An 18,935-nucleotide genomic window follows, 5' to 3' on the forward strand; every position below is an offset into this window, starting at 1 on the left:
AACCATAGCATGAGACACATATATGTATCCTTGAGCTATATGCTAAGCTTGTCTATAAGTAGCAGCAAAACACTAACAAGAAAGCCACTCGTTACTAAAAGAAATATAGCAATGGCTCCCAGATTCTCCTATCTTCTTACAACCTTCCTCTTACTGCTCTTTTCAATCCAGCTCTTTATAGCTCAGTCTGAAGGTCATGAAGGGAAAACACTCAAATTTCTTCAAAGCCTAAAGGAAGTCCAAAAGGGCCAAAATGTTGTTGGGCTTAATGAGGTCAAGAAGCACCTCAGAAAATTTGGATATTACCCAAGTGATGATACCAATAATCTAACTGACGATTTCGATGACCTTTTGGAGTCTGCACTCAAAACATACCAAAAATTTTACAAGCTAGAGGTAACTGGGAGTCTTGATTCTGCTATCATCAAGAATATGATGATTCCACGATTTGGAGTACCTGATATCACCAATAGCACATCCTCATCCAAACCAACCAGCAGCAGACCACCACAAGTCGAAAATGTTCCACATGGTTTCACACTATGATTTCCCAAGGAAATGCTAAGATGGCCATCTTCTAAGTATCAACTCACCTACACGTTTCGCTCTGGAGTTCAAAACCCAAATGAGGCAGACATGAGGTCAGCTTGTTCGCAAGCTTTTCAGAGATGGGCAAGTGTTTCCCAATTCACTTTTCAGGAAGCACCTACAGGTTCCAGAGCTGATATTGTAATCGGTTTTTATAGAGGTGATCATGGAGATGGAGATGCTTTTGATGGGCCTCTAGGAAAGGTGCTGGCTCATGCATTTTATCCCCAAGATGGAAGATTCCATATGATGCAAATGAGGATTGGAGTGGTAATCCCAATATGAACCAATTTGACTTGGAATCTATGGCTGCTCATGAAATTGGTCATCTTCTTGGGCTTGCACACAGTCAAGATTCAAGTGCCATTATGCATTCAATAATTCCAATAGGGACTATCAAAAGGGAACTCACCAAAGATGATATTGATGGCATACATGCTCTCTACCCTAATTAATCAACTAAAATCTAGTTTTACATGGAATAATCAAAGAGCAATTCCTTTGGTCATGTTTAATTACCAAATATGAAAGAATCTTAATCCATATGAAATCGATATTATTGTACTTTTCATTTTTCAATATCTGCCATTCCAAGCTTGATAAAATTGCCCTTCTTTTTATGAATAATATGATGAAAGCTAGGGTTGTGCATGGTTCTTAGGGGAATCAAGCCAAACCGAAGAACTGTACTGAGTCGATAAGAACCATACCGAACTGAATTTATTTTGATACTTTAGTTCGATTCTGGTTCTTCACTAAGAACCGAACCGGAGCTGTACCAAAATCGAACCGAGAACTGAATTTATACATATATTTTTTTTATTTTTTTTAGATATATTATATACTTTCAGTATAATTATATATATTATATATAATTATGAACTAAATACAACCTAATATTATATTTTATTTTTTTATATTCTCTTAATAATTTTAGTTATAAGTACGTTAAATTACCTTATAATTTTTAATTATAAATATACTATTATCTTTTTACAGACACACACACACACACATATATATATATATTAATTCTTAATTATATTTATATCTTATAGTTAAATATTACATAATTAATAAATAATTAAAATGTATATTATATGATATACTTATACTATTATATTATATAATATATTTAACCTAAATTATATACACACTTTATAGTTAAAGATTATATAAGTTAGGTATAGCTAAAAGGTATATTATATATTAATAATTCAATTTAAAATTTAAATGCTAATTCAAGAATCACTTTTTAAGGAAATAATTATACAAAATTATTTTAAGAATCAATAACCGAACCGGAATCGTACCGAACCTAACCAGAATCGAAAAATCGAAAATGATACCGAATCTGAACCGAAATAATGAAAAATCAAATCGATACCGTATCAAAATTTTGGTTCGATTTCAATTCCTAGCTAAACTCCGAATCGAACCAGAACCGAACACCTCTAATGAAAGGAACTTATTTATTTATTTTATTTGACTCAATCATTAAAGTCAATGCAAATTATTGTATGCTTATGGAACACAAAAAGTATATGGACCTCCAAATGTCAAGAAGTAACCGATTTTTCTATGAGTGCTTTGTATACTAATTTTTTAATGCACTGAATGCACTACATAATTGGTCGCTAACCACTTTTGCTCTGTAATAATTTAAATTTTTTTATTTTAATTGTTATTTAATTTAAATTAAGTGAACTTTAATAGATTAAATTGCCTATTTTGGCAAAAAAAGTTATTATATTAATTTATATATCAATTTATTGATTTAGTAGTATTTGGTCTAAACCAAAATAATCAATAGGAGAAATTTTATAAACAAAAATTTTAAAATATAGAGTTATAATTCTTAACTCAAAAGTTTACATACATGAAAAAAATGAAATAATGTGAATGCATTAAGTAAAAAAATATGATTAAGGGTATATTAAAGTAAAATTTTTAAATAAAATTTTTATTTTTAAATTACTTAATCTCGTAAAATTAATTAATAAGCAAGAAATTATTGATAATACTTAAAAAAACAGAGATTTACATTTATTAGTTTAAGCTTATTGTTGTATATATACGGTAGAAGATATCGAAAATATTGAATCCATCCACATTTCAATCAAAGAATAAAATTTACCGCAATTTCATACTTTCTTTATAAAATAGTTGCAGTGGTAACAGTATAACAAAATCTTTTTTCCATATAATATTGATTAGTATTTGCTTGTAATAATTATATTGTAAAATTAATTTCTCTCTATGTTGTTTGAAAAATATTTTTGAATTATACCTTAGAATATTTATGGTATTTTCGATATTTTAAATATTTAATCAAATATTTTAATATTTACTGTATACCATTGCTTATATGTATAAAATTATAACTACTAATACATAAATAATAATAATAATAATAATAATAATAATAATAATAATAATAATAATAATAATAATAATAATAATAATAATAATAATAATAATAATAATAATAAATGAATTGATAAATAAATAGACAGATAATGTTTATTTATTTTAAATATAATATAATTAATATAAAATTAAAATATTTATATTATAATTAAAAAATTATTCACTTAATATTATATGATAAGTAAAAGATTATATTTTTAGAGCTAGAATTAAGAATTATCAAAGGATCATTTGAAATTATTTTCAATTTCATAAAATTAGATTGAAATAGTAAATGTCAAATTCATAATGTGCTCCAAAGGAACACTTGGAAAACTTCTTTTATGAATGGGCTATTTCAAAAGAAGGCTAGGCCTAGATACTTTGTTCTTCAATACTCCATCGGCATTATGTTTTTGTCTTTAACAAGTGCATTTCATGGACAGGAAAAAGATATATACATAAGCCCTATGATCCAATAAGGCCTAGTCGAATGTAATCTCATCCAAACATAATTAAAATTTTAATTATTAAGTTGGGATGGATTATTATTTTTAATTAAGAGAATATTACTATTTATAAACTTTGGCTAGGACTACAAAGTGATTAAGAGGTTGCGGCTTTGATTTTGGCTTTCAGATTTCTTTAGCAAGTATAAAAAGAGCTAAGAATGCAATTTTATAGGAAATATATATATATATATATAGTAAAAGAGATAAAAGAATATATCAAAGCCATGATTAAATATATCTACCTATCTTCAAGAAGTGTGAGCCTATATCTTTTAGAATTGGATTAGAATTTTTTTCTAATATTTTAAATTTAAATATTTATTATTAAATAACAAAAAATGATATTAAATGAGATATATGGTGAAATTTTAAAAATTAAATGAGAGTAGCATAATAAAATACTTGATAAAAAAAAAAACTTATAAGTACAACACTTATAATCACTAAAATGAAAAGCAGTTAGTCACCTCTGCTTTATTTTTTTTAAGCTTATAAACAGAACTTATAAATTAAAACAAACACCTTCTAAATTAAGTGGTTTAATTTTGTAAGCCTCTTTTTAACTTTATGCCACATAGCATTTTTTCCAAGCACTTCATTAAATTGGGTGAGTTTATTTTAAAAGACGTCATTCTCTTCGTTTCAGCTTATATACATATGTAATCTAAAAATTTAAATATAAATACTAAATAATTTAAAATTTTAAAATAATTTAATTGAGAAATTAATTTTGATTTTTAAACTATATATTACATGGAGATTTTTAAAAGTTTTCCGCTCATTTATCACGGCCAAAGCTCAAGGGCGTAGAAATTTGTTAAATTAATGTGAATGCTATTTTTTTTTTCAAGTGTTGAAGTTAGAAAATGACGTTGATATTTTTTTTTATAATCAAACAAAATAAATTGATCAAAATAATGATGTTGGTACATTATTTTAAAATAATGATGGATCTTATTCACAATTATTATAAACTTTAACTAAAAATTATGGTACATTCATTTCTTATCAACTATATGTAAAACAGTATAAGTATGAATTTTCCAACATGGGATCATTGTCTTGAAACTAAATTAGGACTTGTGTATTTACCTTAAAAGAGAGATATTATTGAGAGGGCTTTTATCCACCGAGTTGTCAATAAATAGCTAGACAACTGGAACATAAATCACCAAGCTAAAGAAGGTCATTCTTCCTTACCATGGCTCCTAAATTCCCCTTCTTCTATCTTTTGATAGCCTTCCTCTTTCTTACAATCCAACCGTTTGTGTCTCAGTCCAGAATCTTGAAATCTGAGGACCAAACTTTGAAATCCCTTCAAATTTTGGAGGAAGTCCACAAGGGCCAAACAATTGCTGGGCTCAATAAAGTGAAAAAATACCTCAACAAATTTGGATTCTATGCAAATCCAAATGATAGCAATCTAACCGATGATTTTGATGATCACTTGGAGTCTGCACTCAAAACGTACCAAAAATATTATCATCTCAACATTACTGGAAGCCTCAACTCTAATACCATAAAAAAAATGATGATCCCTCGATGTGGAGTTCCTGATGATATCACCAATCTCGCATCCCTGAACCAGTCCCTTTATAATTTCCCAAGAGGGTTTCCAAGATGGTCTGAGTTTGAACTCACCTACTCGTTCAGCTCCAGTGTCCCTGATGATCAAGATTTCAGGTCAGCTTTTGCACAAGCTTTCCAGAGCTGGGAAGGTGCATCCCAATTCAAGTTTAAAGAAGCATCAGCTGATGAAAAAGCAAATATTGTGATTGGGTTTTACAGTGGTGATCATGGGGATGGACTGCCTTTTGATGGGCCTGGCAGGGTTTTGGCTCATTCTTTTTTCCCACAAGATGGAAGGTCCCATTATGATGCAGATGAGAGTTGGAGTACAAATCCTGACATGAACCACATGGACTTGGAATCCGTGGCTCTTCATGAATTAGGTCACGTTCTTGGACTAGCACATAGTCAAGATCCAAATGCTGTTATGCATTCAGGAATTGCGGCTGGAACTATCAAAAGGGATCTCACTCAAGATGATATTGAAGGCATACAAGCTCTGTACCCTAATTAATCACATTATAGATGTTGTAAATTTTAAGAAATAAGTGATTGCAGCTATGTATAATATGTTGCAAAAATTAAGTGATCAATTATAGTAGATTTTATGAAAGGAGATAAATATTCGCCACTATGTAGCTTATCCAGTGAATTATAAATAAAAATTAAAAATGTGACATATTTTATATTATATATGGTAATAAAATTTTGTGAATTATGGAAATCGTAGTTTATTATTTTAGTAAGAGTTGGATTGGATTGGATTGGAATGACAGAGTTGTTATTTTAACTTCAATTATAATCACATGAATCAAAATCAAAGTAATATAAAAGATATTTCTTTTATATAAAAAAAATAAATTCAAATTCTCTGAAAAAGAGAGATTAATGCAGAAAAATCAAAATTTTGGTGCTTTTTTTAAATTGGCCAAAGGAATTAAAAATGAGAAAATCTCTAAAAACTGAAAATGCAGGTCAAAAGTAAAGAATAATGATTTAATGCTCAATTTCACCCAATTTAAATAATTTTTTATTTTTTTTTTGTCCAAATTAGTTATGATATTTCAATTTAAGATAAATTTAGCTTAAAAATAAAGCAAATCAAGAAATTGAACTTCTTGATTTTTAGTTAAATCAATAAGTTTAGCCCAAAAATAAAAAATTTAATCTAAAAATTTTAATTTTTATGCCAAATTGAAATTTCATGGTTAATTTAGATAAAAAGTTATAAATAAACTAAATAGAACATCATCAATAAATATAAGGGTGAAATTGAATATTTAATTAATGAATAATGCCTGAAATCTATATTAAAAAAAGTCAACAAATATGAAAGATGAACATGTTTACAGGAAATATTGTTAACGTAGAGAGGAGTGACTGTGTCAGATATTAAGTAAAAAATATCTCTCTCTCTCTCTCTCTCTCTCTCTCTCTCTCTCGGGGTATTTGAATCAGAAAGACCAACATGTTTATAGTCAATATTGTTGATGTAGAGAGGAGTGATTGTGCGAGATATCAATCCAAAAAAAATGATATCGAGGGTATTTGTTTCTTTTGTTTTTTCAATAATTTCTTTGCAGTTAAGTTTGTATAATATATATATATATATATATATATATATATATATATATATATATATATATATATATCTCGAGGGGTATTTGAATCTGAAAGACTAACATGTTTATAGTCAATATTGTTGATGTAGAGAGGAGTGATTGTGCGAGATATCAATCCAAAAAAAATAATATCGAGGGTATTTGTTTCTTTTGTTTTTTTAATAATTTTTTTGTAGTTAAGTTTGTATAATATATATATATATATATATATATATATATATATATATATATATATATATATATATATATATATATATATATATATATATATATCTCGAGGGGTATTTGAATTTGAAAGACCAACATGTTTATAGTCAATATTGTTGATGTAGAGAGGAGTGATTGTGCGAGATATCAATCCAAAAAAAATTAATATCGAGGGTATTTGTTTCTTTTGTTTTTTTAATAATTTTTTTGTAGTTAAGTTTGTATAATATATATATATATATATATATCTCGAGGGGTATTTGAATCTGAAAGACCAACATGTTTATAGTCAATATTGTTGATGTAGAGAGGAGTGATTGTGCGAGATGTCAATCCAAAAAAAATGATATCGAGGGTATTTGTTTCTTTTGTTTTTTTAATAATTTCTTTGTAGTTAAGTTTGTATAAATCAATAGAAAGGTTCACCCTTTTGGGTTATGATATATTGTGAGCCTTTTGTATGGTTTTGCAAATCAGCCCTGTATGGTCTATTTTTTATGGCTGCTTCTTATATTGATGATATTGCATAAACTAATTATCTAGAGTTTTCAAAAACCATTTTTTTATTAATATTATTATATTGAGGTTTTTTTTTTTTTTTTTTACTCAACAAGTAACTGCTTTTTCTTTAACAAAAAGTAAATATTTATATATATATATATATATATGTGTGTGTATTAAACGTTATTTATCTTTACTTTTAAAAAGAAAATACATATCAACCTTCAAGTTTGAAATTTTTTTACATAATTTGCTGCAAACCGATCATTAAAAATGATAATTAACTAAACAATTGTATTAAAAATATAAAGCCATTCTTATCTGTTATAAGCAGAATCGCCAATTTGTTAATTTATTTGTTCTAAGTAGAATTGTCAATTTTTTGATTTATTAATATGATTAATTTCATGAGCCTTGTAAATTTTAAGGGTCTTCATAGTTTTTCTCTTAGATATTCAAAATTGATCAAATTTTCAAAATTTTGAAGATCTTCTCCATAGTGATTGCAAACTGATCAAAATTTTAATTACCAAATGATCAAAACAAAAAGATATTGTCATTAACTTTATAAGTTTTCAATAATTTATGTAGTTAGTTTAATATTGTTTTAAAAAATTAAAATATTAAAACAATATATAAACATTGAGAAGTATAAAGGATTCAGTTTTAGAATAATGAAGTGAAGATTCGAAAAAATAGTCAGCAGCAAAAAAAAAAAAATGGACTTTTCATATTCTTTTTTAAATTTATTTCTCGAATATTAGCATAATGCTTAAGATAATATCTCTCAGCTTTTTTTTTAGAGGAATATTTGTGCATACTTATTATGTTTATTGTTATAGATACAACTTTTAAATCATATGCATTTATACTATAAAAATATTATATAATTACATTATTAAAAAAAAAAATATTTAGAGGAAATAATTAATAATCATTTGAAAAATAAAATTTTAATTTGATTTGAATAGACATATAATTATTCAAAATTTCATAGAAATTTAAACTGTATTTACTGTATTTAACAAAATAATATGGTTTTTAAAATTTAAAAATAGAAATAAATATTAAATTATATTATTAAAATAAAATAATAAATAATCCATAAAACGCACAGGCAAAACGACTAGTTATTTAGTATGTAATCTAAAAACTTGTATCACATTTTCATCAATAATCCATTATATGCACCCTCATTAATAATTATGTGGGTTCTTCTTTTTTTTTTTTTTTTTTTTTTGTCAAAAGGTGGAATTTCATTAAAATTGGAGAAAATTAACATTAATCACAATCTAAATTCAAAAATAGTGAAGAAAATGAGAAAAATACAAAATAATTACAACTCAACTAAAGCTAGGGAATGGGTACACTCCATGAATAATTGAATAGTAATGTGTGCACTCAGTGGGAACACAGAGTTCTATTCCTTAAACACACACAGGAGGAAGAGTAACACCAGATCTCAACTCACCCCTTGAAGCACTGATGAGTTGTGACCTGAATCCCTTATCATAAGAGGCTTTTTCTTGCCTTGTAAGCTCCATATCTACCTCTTGAAGGGAAGACAAAGCTAACCCATAGAGAAGATAAGAGCATCCATCAAAAGCCTCACAAATTAAGGAGGAGAAAAAAGCTCCCATAGAGCTTAGATTCATATAAAAATCACTTATTTATAAAGATCTTAAGAGAAAAGAAAGAGGAGGTGGTTAATGGCAAAAAATGATAAGAAAAACTACCCCTTCAAGCTAAAGAGATGTATAGCAGAAAGAAGTTCTCAAGAGAATTGAAGGAGAAAAAAAGAGAGAGGAAAGGTACGTGCTAAAAAAAAATTTAGGATTATCCCTTATTTTATCCAAATTTCCCTTTCGTTTATTTCAAATAGGCACATAATTAGAACAAACCTTTAAGAAGTACAAACATCTTCTAAATTATATCTTGGGGGTTTTTAGATGGAAAGTTGTAGAACTTAGGGAAAGTGATAGAGTTAGGAAGAGGAATATTGAACAAATGGACATAAAATTGTAATAGAAATATACCGTAATTAATGTTGATTTAATAAAAGAAGTAATACAATATTTATCAATTTCCAATACTACACTCTTTTCTTTGACGATGATTGCAAAACAAGGAAATAAACTCAAGCAACAAATAAAGAAAATGATTGACAAGCAACCCCCAGGAAATATCTCTCATGCTAACCCAATTAGTCAGCCCTGGCACTAAGCTGAAATTATATAAAATACTCCTTGCTTCTCCCTTTGATCATGCCCTTATTTATAACAGAAGAATGGTGCCTTCATTTCCATATGATATGTCCTTCTGAATTCTCTCCAACCTTTTCTCAACTCCAATTGTTATCATGCTAGATCCTGCCTTATCTTTTCCATTTGCTGATACCTCCTTACTTTCCATCTTAAAATAATTCTGTTTGGGCCATGACCTTCACTTCCTAGGCCTTTAGTTGAGTACCTATCATTACCAGCCCCTTGAAGACTAGCATTGTCCTTAAGTCTATATTGCAAAAATAAAAGAAATAGTGCAAGCAATAGTCATTCTAACAACTTCATTGATTGCACAAAACACCAAAGTAATTTTGATTCATCCTCCATCAATGAACTATAATAGCCCTTGCACAAACCACTACCTTAAATCTCTTAAGCTAAAGATGTCCCATTTACCTTGGCTAGCATTACTACTATTAACTATATCTTCCATTTTACCATTAAACTAGATTCTAAGCTGCATACCCAAGTCTTCTTAATATCTATCCAAGAAAGTCGTTGATTATAAGTAACATTGATAATAAAAATTATGCGTATATGAATTTTCAATACTACCTTCTCAATCAAAGTTACACGAAGAGGCTTCCAAACTGAAATTCCAATTTTGTACACCACTGAGGTAAACTTAATCTCTTCATATAATTTATATTAAAAAAAACCTCGTAAATTCCTTTTAAAGCGTTAGGAATTATTCGTGAGATTACTACTCCATATTCACTTGCATTTAGTGGTGTATCTCAAAGAAAAAGTAGAAAACTTATTGAATTGATTAATATCATTTTGGTTGATACTGGAGCTCTCTCAAATCTTTGGAGTGAAGATATACTAACTACATATCATGTATTGAATCGTGTGCTACACAAAAAGAATGAATTAACTCCATTTGAGATATGAAGAGGAAGTATGTTAAATTTAGGATACTTTAGAGTACATGATTGTCTAGCTTATGTTAGACTACCACATCCCTAAATATTCAAATTGCAGTTCGAGCCGCCACTTGTGTTTTTCTTGGATATTCTTCAAATAGCACTTCCTTCAGGTTTCTAGATATTAAAAATAATGTAGTTCCATTAAAATAATTTTCCTTTTAATTCAAAAAATAGTGGCGGTTCATAAAGCCTAAACAAGAAAACAAAGTGTACAAGCTAACTAAATTCCTTTATGGCTTTGGGCAAGCACCAAAACAGTGGCATGAAAAATTTGATTCCTGCATGATAGAAAGTGGTTTTAAGTCGAATGTGTCTAATAAATGCACCTATTATAAATCATTTAATGATGGATATGTTATTATTAGCCTCCATGTTGATGGTATGTTAAATTTTGGCTCTGATATGCATGCTTTTAGAGAAACCAAAAATATACTTTGCAACCATTTTGATATGAAAGATCTTAGTAAGGCTAATTTTATACTTGGTATGAAAATCATTAAAACAAAGGATGGTACTTTGCTTGATTAGTCGAATTATATTGAAAAGTTGTTGAATAAATTTAATTTACTAACTACAAGCATATTGCAACTCTTTTTTATTCAAGTATTCACTTCTTTACTGTTAAAAGTGATTATGAAATTATTAATTAAAAGGAATATGCTAGCATTATTAGAAGTTTGCATTAAACAAGATCTTATATTGCTTATGTCACACCTTACCCCTCCATAAGATATAACATGCTCCCGTAGTATATACCTAATGAATTACCGTACTTCGTCTATCTGTAACCCATAAAATATACTACAAGGGATTTTAAAGCAATTCTATTTTCTTTTAAAGGTGGTGAGCACTTTTGATGGGTATTAAAAACTTTTAATTGAAGTTAAAACAATATCTCAATATTTAATAATTTTTAGGTTTCCGTAAATTTTGTAAAAATTTCGGCAGAGTGCCGGCTATATTTTGATAAAGCAGTTCTTCAAAACCTGAAAAGAAAAACACTTCTAATATTTCTTTCTCAACCACAACTCCAATACAAATCACTTTCGTATCCCAATTCAATACAATCAACTCAATTACATTTTCAAGCCATACTTATCATAAAGAAAACCATTCATTAATTACAAAACTCAGGAAGAAATATGAATATTATGCTCATTAAGGTAATAAAATTAATATTACAATACTATACAAGTAAATAAAATCTCAAATTTACATTACAATAATTTGCATTTAATTACATATCAAAATATTTTACAAAAGTTTTTGTACAACTGCTCAAATAATTTACAAACATATTATTACATGAATACATCAAACTCTAGTGTACAAGGATATACCTATGATATACCCGGAGCTAGTCCCAATGTGTCTTCCAGGAATCTTACTCAGCTGCTCTGTATTCCTTTCACCTGCGACAGCATACAAAGCTATTGCTGAGCGGTGAACATAGTGATGCACAACTATAATTTCAAGTATAATACACTATACTTTGACAAAATTATAGCAAAGAATTTGGACATCTTGAAATTCATCAAATCAAAGTCAATATTTTCAATGATACAAATCAAGTATTTAAATGACATTGATCAAGAAATTCAATTTAACCATCATAACTGAACATTTAAAATAATTCCATCAATTTATGGAAATAAAGCAAAAAGTTAACTAAAATCAACTATGTACAATTCTCATTTTAAAAATTACCATTGCTCACTTTCCAAAACCATTCTTTATCTCACTAACTTTGCCGGACTAATCCGTAAGGGCCATCTTCAAAGCGATTCTAACTCCCGATGGTCAGGGAGGTTGAATCATGATTCTAACTCCCTATGGTAGGGGAGATCGAATCATCGTGCACATTACAACACCACAACAATGTAACTTCCGAAAGGGCCATGAGAAACTTAGATCTAACCTCTAATAAGAGGAGAATCTAAGCATGTGCACGTACCATGGTAATCAAAACAAAGCTAACTCCAGTGTCTCCTCAATAAATGAGAGACTGGTAATAACTTAGTCAAGCATCTATAGTGAGATATAAAATACATCATGAATTTTTTTGTCCTTTTTGTGAGCATAAATCACAATACAATTCAATTTAAAGTCAATTTCAATATCCAATAATTTTTTTATGCCCATCACAATTTCAAACATATTTAATCCATTTCCCATGTTAAGTATAAACCATTTTTCAAATCAAATTTTCCATGTAAACGTATTTCAATCAAAATTTTTTCAAATCCAGTTTCATTCAATTCATAAAAAAATAAAATCATAATTAATTTCATTTTCCAAAACTAAACTCATTCATACCATAACACATTTCAATAATCATTGAAATAAATTCAATAATTGGTAAATATAATACATAAAGAAACTAAAATCATTTAATCAAATAAAATATGCAAAACATGAACAATTTAAAACTAGTTGTGCACAAACCTCTTTGTTGACTTAGTTTACTCCAATTTTCGTTTTTCCTTTGAAGATCCCTTTCCAACTTAATTTATGGATTCTTTAATTCTCCAATTCTCCTTCTTTTCTTATTCTTTTAGTTGCTAATCACTCCACCAAGGTCTAAAATCAAACTTTAATGTTGGAGGTTAGGGTTTTTATGATGAGAAAGGGAGGAGAAACCAAGCTTTTAAGGGTTAACAATGGTGGAAATGTAAGAGAATCAGAGAAAGAGAGTGGTGGCAACCCATAAGGAAGAAGACCAAATTTTTACGTTTTCATTTTTTCTTATTTTGTAGTATTTATCCACCATTTTCCATAATTAAAAATTATAATATTTATGAGGTCATGCTTATGTCATGGGAGAGATGTCATTAATCTTTTATTTTATTTTCCTTTCTTTTTCCCCACTTCTTCAATTTAATTATATATTTCACAATTTTAATTTCTCATATTTTATTGGACAGTTAGGTCATAAGTCACCTCTAAGGGTAAATTGACCAATTTGCCCCTCGCCGGTCTGATCCAGTTTACTAAAAATTCAGTATTTCTTTAAGAATTCTGACCTAATTATTTGATCTGGTTCTCTGCCATTTTCTATGATTTTCACATTTTTCCTAGCTTCAAAATTTTTCTTAGGACTGTGGTGTCACAATGCCCCATACAAAAATAGAGTTATAACTGGCCTCGTAGTCACTTCTCGGTACGATCACCCATCGCTGTGACTACCGGCTCATTTAACCCATTGTGCTTTGTTTTTTAAATTTTCATTTCATCATCATATAGTGGCTATTTATTTTCATGCAGGGCTTTTCTAGATGATTTAAATATGGTTCTACTCCTCTTAATTGTCTAGACTGACACCGGTTACTGGAACAATGAAATGCACAGGACTATACAATTCTCTCCCCCCCCCCCCCCTTAAAAGAAATTTCGACCTCGAAATTTTGCCCACTGTTTGTCCTTAATCATCCGTATGTGTTGTTTTCTCATGTCTCTCTCACATTTTCATGTAGCCTCATAGTCTGAATGATTGTCTGTAGCACTTTAGCCAATCATATTTAAATATTGATTGCTCACCTCGTGTGCCAAGTTCCTTATGAGCTTCTGTCATAAGTTAAATTTGAATTCATTTCAATTCTAGAGGTAAGCAAATTTGTGTGCTAATGGATCCACTCTTTCTAGGACCTCATATAATCCTATAAAGTGAGAACTTAGCTTTTTCTCCTTTCCACATAATCTTATAATCTTCTTTTCTTTGAGTCTATGTAAGACTTCTAACAATCTAATACAATGTATAATTTGTTTATATAATACTAATCTTCTCTTATTATTGTTCTATTTAATATTTCGATTCATGTTTCCTTATTGAATGACCATTGTGGTCATATTAGAATTACTTATCTAATCATGGGCCATAGATTCATAACTATTATCTCGCCAACTTTATTTCGAATCTATGCCTATGTGCCATTTTACACCATCTTGTTTGCTTTTATTTAACTTATTTCTTACTTTTCTATTTACTTTTTTTTTTTATTCCACAACTTAACTTTAATTATTTCCATCCTTAGTCTTATCTTTTTCCTTGACTTGACTGTTGAGTCAAAATTTAGTACCTCTTATCATCCCTAAGAAATCTGCTATACTTCGATATTACTTTGATTTGGTCCTCTAACCATTCTGTCAACACTCTTACTAATATTCATAACATTTCTTGTTTCATTTAAATCAACTATTCAAATTTTCATTTCCACTTTTCTTTTATCTATCGATATTCTATAGCTTATTATTATTATTTTTTTTTCACCCTCCTGTTCTCAATAGAACATCATTTTAGAAGTTTTCATTATCATCCATCACATCCTATCTCATTCAGGGGAACAAAATTTTTCTTGTGCTTTGCTGTTATACTATTATAATACTGTTTTTCGCTAGACTTTACGTGAAGAATTCATAATAATACCAAACTAATTATAACCCCATATCCGATACCGGATGACCTCGCCCTATCAATGTTATCTTAATTTATGGCTATACCGAAATCTCTAATCTTATAACAATTCCTAACGTATCGTAGTTTGGGTTAGATAACTGAGTCAATGACTCTAGCTATCTTATAACTGTACCATTTCAATATTCTAACTTTGAAGTTTTAAATCCCGGATTAGGATTTTCAAACTCATTTTCAATAAGAAAACTCTATCTTGTCATAACTATATCAAAACAGAAGCCATTTGTAACTATTCTGATCTTGGTGTACTATCGAGTAGTACGTAGCTTTACACAATAATCTCAAGTCAGTATTGTAATCTGCAGCTTACAGTATCAACATCAAGAATATTGCATAGTTACTATGATACATCCCAATAAATCAAATTTTCCTATATCTTATCCTTCTCGAATTCATATCTTATTCTTATTATGGTACTCACTAATATCTATCGGCGGTAATACCTTTGTCCTCATCTAGGACAGCTATATTATTATAGTTCACTTTTAGGTCTTTTTACCTTGCACTAAATAGGCACACCAATTAATTCTATAATTTATCATATTATAGGGGACGTCTCTCCCTAGCAACTGCTCCAAGACTGATTTTAATCACACTTATTGTCGTAGTCCTTATCCTAAAGGACTAGTTACTAAAGAATCAAAATTTATTTCTATACAAAAGAATAACAGCAAAATATATAATTCTAACGTTATCATATAAGTAAGCAGAGCCAGAAATCCAATAGTGCATAATTATTCCTTTCAAAAATTAAGAATGTACCGACAACTATGTCGGAAGTCTCTGTTTTTCTCTCTTGATGCGTGAGGTACACTCGGGTCGATGTACTACTCCATTCAGATTGATGCCTTATGCCCTGGCTATCAGTAACACTTCCTCTACCTTTACCTCTGCCTCCACTACTGCCTCCACTAACTATCTATAAATCTCTAAAAGCAAAACCTTAGACTGATCCTTCTAGGGTAGTATGTGGCATAGGTCGATGTGCTGTAGTACAATCTCTGGCGAAATGCCCGATTTTTCCACAATTATAGCAGGTTCCAATGCCCTTACGATAAATGCCCCCATGTAACTTGCCACATACATTACAGACACAGATAGGGTAGAAACTTCTAATTCTTTGATGACTGGTTCTCGATTGCTTCTGCCCTGAAGATCCGCCTTTATCGTACTTAGAGGTTCGAGGTCCTTCAAACTCTTTTCTCTTTCCTAAACCACTACTCGAACTCTGACCCATAGGTTTCTCACTCTTCTCTTTTTCATGCTGCCCTTGTGGGAGTTGGGTTTGTGTTTGGGCTTGGGCTGACAGGTTATCAGCCGTCTGCTGAAAAAAAAATAACCATTTGCTAGGCCATTTGTGTGGTAATTTGTACAGGTGGGGCTGGTACAGTCGGGCTTTCGACACTCTGAGGAGCTGGGGCCTCACCTTGTACTTTCGCCATCACAGACTGTTCTATTATCTCATCCTTCTCTTCCATATACTTTCACAGCATTTTCTATTTCCTATACAACTAACACAAGGAGATTTCTCCCCGTTAATTCATATTTATGATCTAAATGTACTATATGTATCAAACATTTGAGCAGCCGTATTTACCAAAAATTATTTCAATTTCACAATTCAAAATTTTCATTAAAACTTGCTCTGATGCCACTAAAATATGTCATACCTTACCCCTCCGTAAGGCATAACATGCTCCCATAGTACACCTAATGAATTAACGTACTTCGCCTATCGGTAACCTATTAAATATACAACAAAGGACTTTAAAGCAATTCTATTTCCTTTTAAAGGTGGTGAGCACTTTTGATGGGTATTAAAAACTTTTAATTGAGGTTAAAACCATATCTAAATATTTAATAATTGTTAGGTTTCCACAAATTTTATAAAAATTTCGGCAGAGTGCCGGCTATATTTTGAGAAAACAGTTCTTCAAAACCTAAAAAGAAAAAAGCTTCCAATATTTCTTTCTCAACCACAACTCCAATACAAATCACTTTCGTATCCTAATTCAATATAATCAACTCAATTACATTTTCAAGCCATACTTATCATAAAGAAAACCATTCATTAATTACAAAACTCAGGAAGAAATATGAATATTACGTTCATTAAGGTAATAAAATTAATATTACAAAACTATACAGGTAAATAAAATCTCAAATTTATATTACAATAATTTGCATTTAATTACATACCAAAATATTTTATAAGAGTTTTTGTATAAATGCTCAAATAATTTACATACATATTATTAAATGAATACATCAAACTCTAGTGTAAAAGGGTATACCTATGATATACCCGGAGCTAGTCCCAATGCGTCTTCAAGGAATCTTACTCAGCTGCTCTATATTCCTTTTACCTGCGACAGCATACAAAACTATCACTGAGCGGTAAACTCAGTGGTGCACAACTATAATTTCAAGTATAATACACTATACTTTGACAAAATTATAGCAAAGAATTTGGACATCTTGAAATTCATCAAATCAAAGTTAATATTTTCAATGATACAAATCAAATATTTAAATGACATTGATCAAGAAATTCAATTTAGCCATTATAACTGAACATTTAAAATAATTCCATCAATTTATGGAAATAAAGCGAAAATTTCAATAAAATCAATTATGTACAATCCTCATTTTAAAAATTACCATTGCTCACTTTCCAAAACAACTCTTTATCTCACTAACTATGCCGGACTAATCCGTAAGGGCCATCTTCAAAGCGATTCTAACTCCCTATGGTCGAGGAGGTCGAATCGTGATTATAACTCCCTATGGTCGGGGAGATCGAATCATCGTGCATATTACAACATCACAACAATATAACTTCCGAAAGGGCCATGAGAAACTTAGATCTAACCTCTAATAAGAGGAGAATCTAAGCATGTGCACGTACCATGGTAATAAAAACAAAGCTAACTCCAGTGTCTCCACAACAAATGAGGGACGGGTAATAACCTAGTCAAACATCTATAGTGAGATATAAAACACATCATGAATCTTTTTGTCCTTTTTGCGAGCATAAATCACAATACAATTTAATTCAAAGTCAATTACAATATCCAATAATTTTTTTATGCCCATCACAATTTCAAACATGTTTAATCCATTTCCCATGTTAAGTATAAACCATTTTTTAAATCAAATTTTCCATGTAAACTTATTTCAATCAAAATTTTTCCGAAGTCAGTTTCATTCAATTCATAACAAAATAAAATCATAATTAATTTCATTTTCTAAAACTAAACTCATTCATTCCATAATACATTTCAATAATCATTGAAATAAATTCAATAATTGGTAAACATAATACATAAAGAAACTAAAATCATTTAATCAAATAAACTATGCAAAACATGAACAATTTAAAACTAGTTGTGCACAAACCTCTTTGTCGACTTAGTTTACTCCAATTTTAGTTTTTCCTTCGAAAATCCCTTTCCAACTTAATTTATGGATTCTCTAATTCTCCAATTCTCCTTCTTTTCTTCTTCTTTTAGTTGCTAGCTACTCTACCAAGGTCTAAAATCATACTTTAATGTTGGAGGTTAGAGTTTTTATGATGAGAAAGGGAGGAGAAACCAAGCTTTTAAGGGTTAACAATGGTGGAAATGTAAGAGAATTAGAGAAAGAGAGAGTGGCGGCAACCCATGAGGAAGAAGACCAAATTTTTACTTTTTCATTTTGTCTTATTTTTTAGTATTTATCCACCATTTTCCATAATTAAAAATTATAATATTTATGAGTTCATGCTTATGTCATGGGGTGATGTCATTAATCTTTTATTTTTTTTCTTTTCTTTTCCTTTCTTTTTCCCCACTTCTTCAATTTTA

The 18,935-nt window shown here is 29.4% G+C and overlaps 1 protein-coding gene and 1 pseudogene across 1 annotated transcript; both read left to right on the plus strand.

Annotated features, from left to right (window-relative positions):
* The first annotated feature begins 39 nt into the window (after nt 1–39).
* LOC110659175 (metalloendoproteinase 2-MMP-like) lies at nt 40–1,043 on the plus strand (annotated as a pseudogene).
* A 3,656-nt stretch (nt 1,044–4,699) lies between these two features.
* On the plus strand, nt 4,700–5,607 carry LOC110659173 (metalloendoproteinase 1-like). Its single transcript, XM_058140790.1, has one exon. The coding sequence runs from the start codon at nt 4,711–4,713 to the stop codon at nt 5,590–5,592; it is 882 nt and encodes a 293-aa protein (XP_057996773.1). The 5' UTR covers nt 4,700–4,710; the 3' UTR covers nt 5,593–5,607.
* Nucleotides 5,608–18,935: the final 13,328 nt, after the last annotated feature.

This window comes from Hevea brasiliensis, chromosome 18, assembly GCF_030052815.1.
Source record: "Hevea brasiliensis isolate MT/VB/25A 57/8 chromosome 18, ASM3005281v1, whole genome shotgun sequence".
In the NCBI taxonomy this organism is placed as follows: domain Eukaryota; kingdom Viridiplantae; phylum Streptophyta; class Magnoliopsida; order Malpighiales; family Euphorbiaceae; genus Hevea; species Hevea brasiliensis.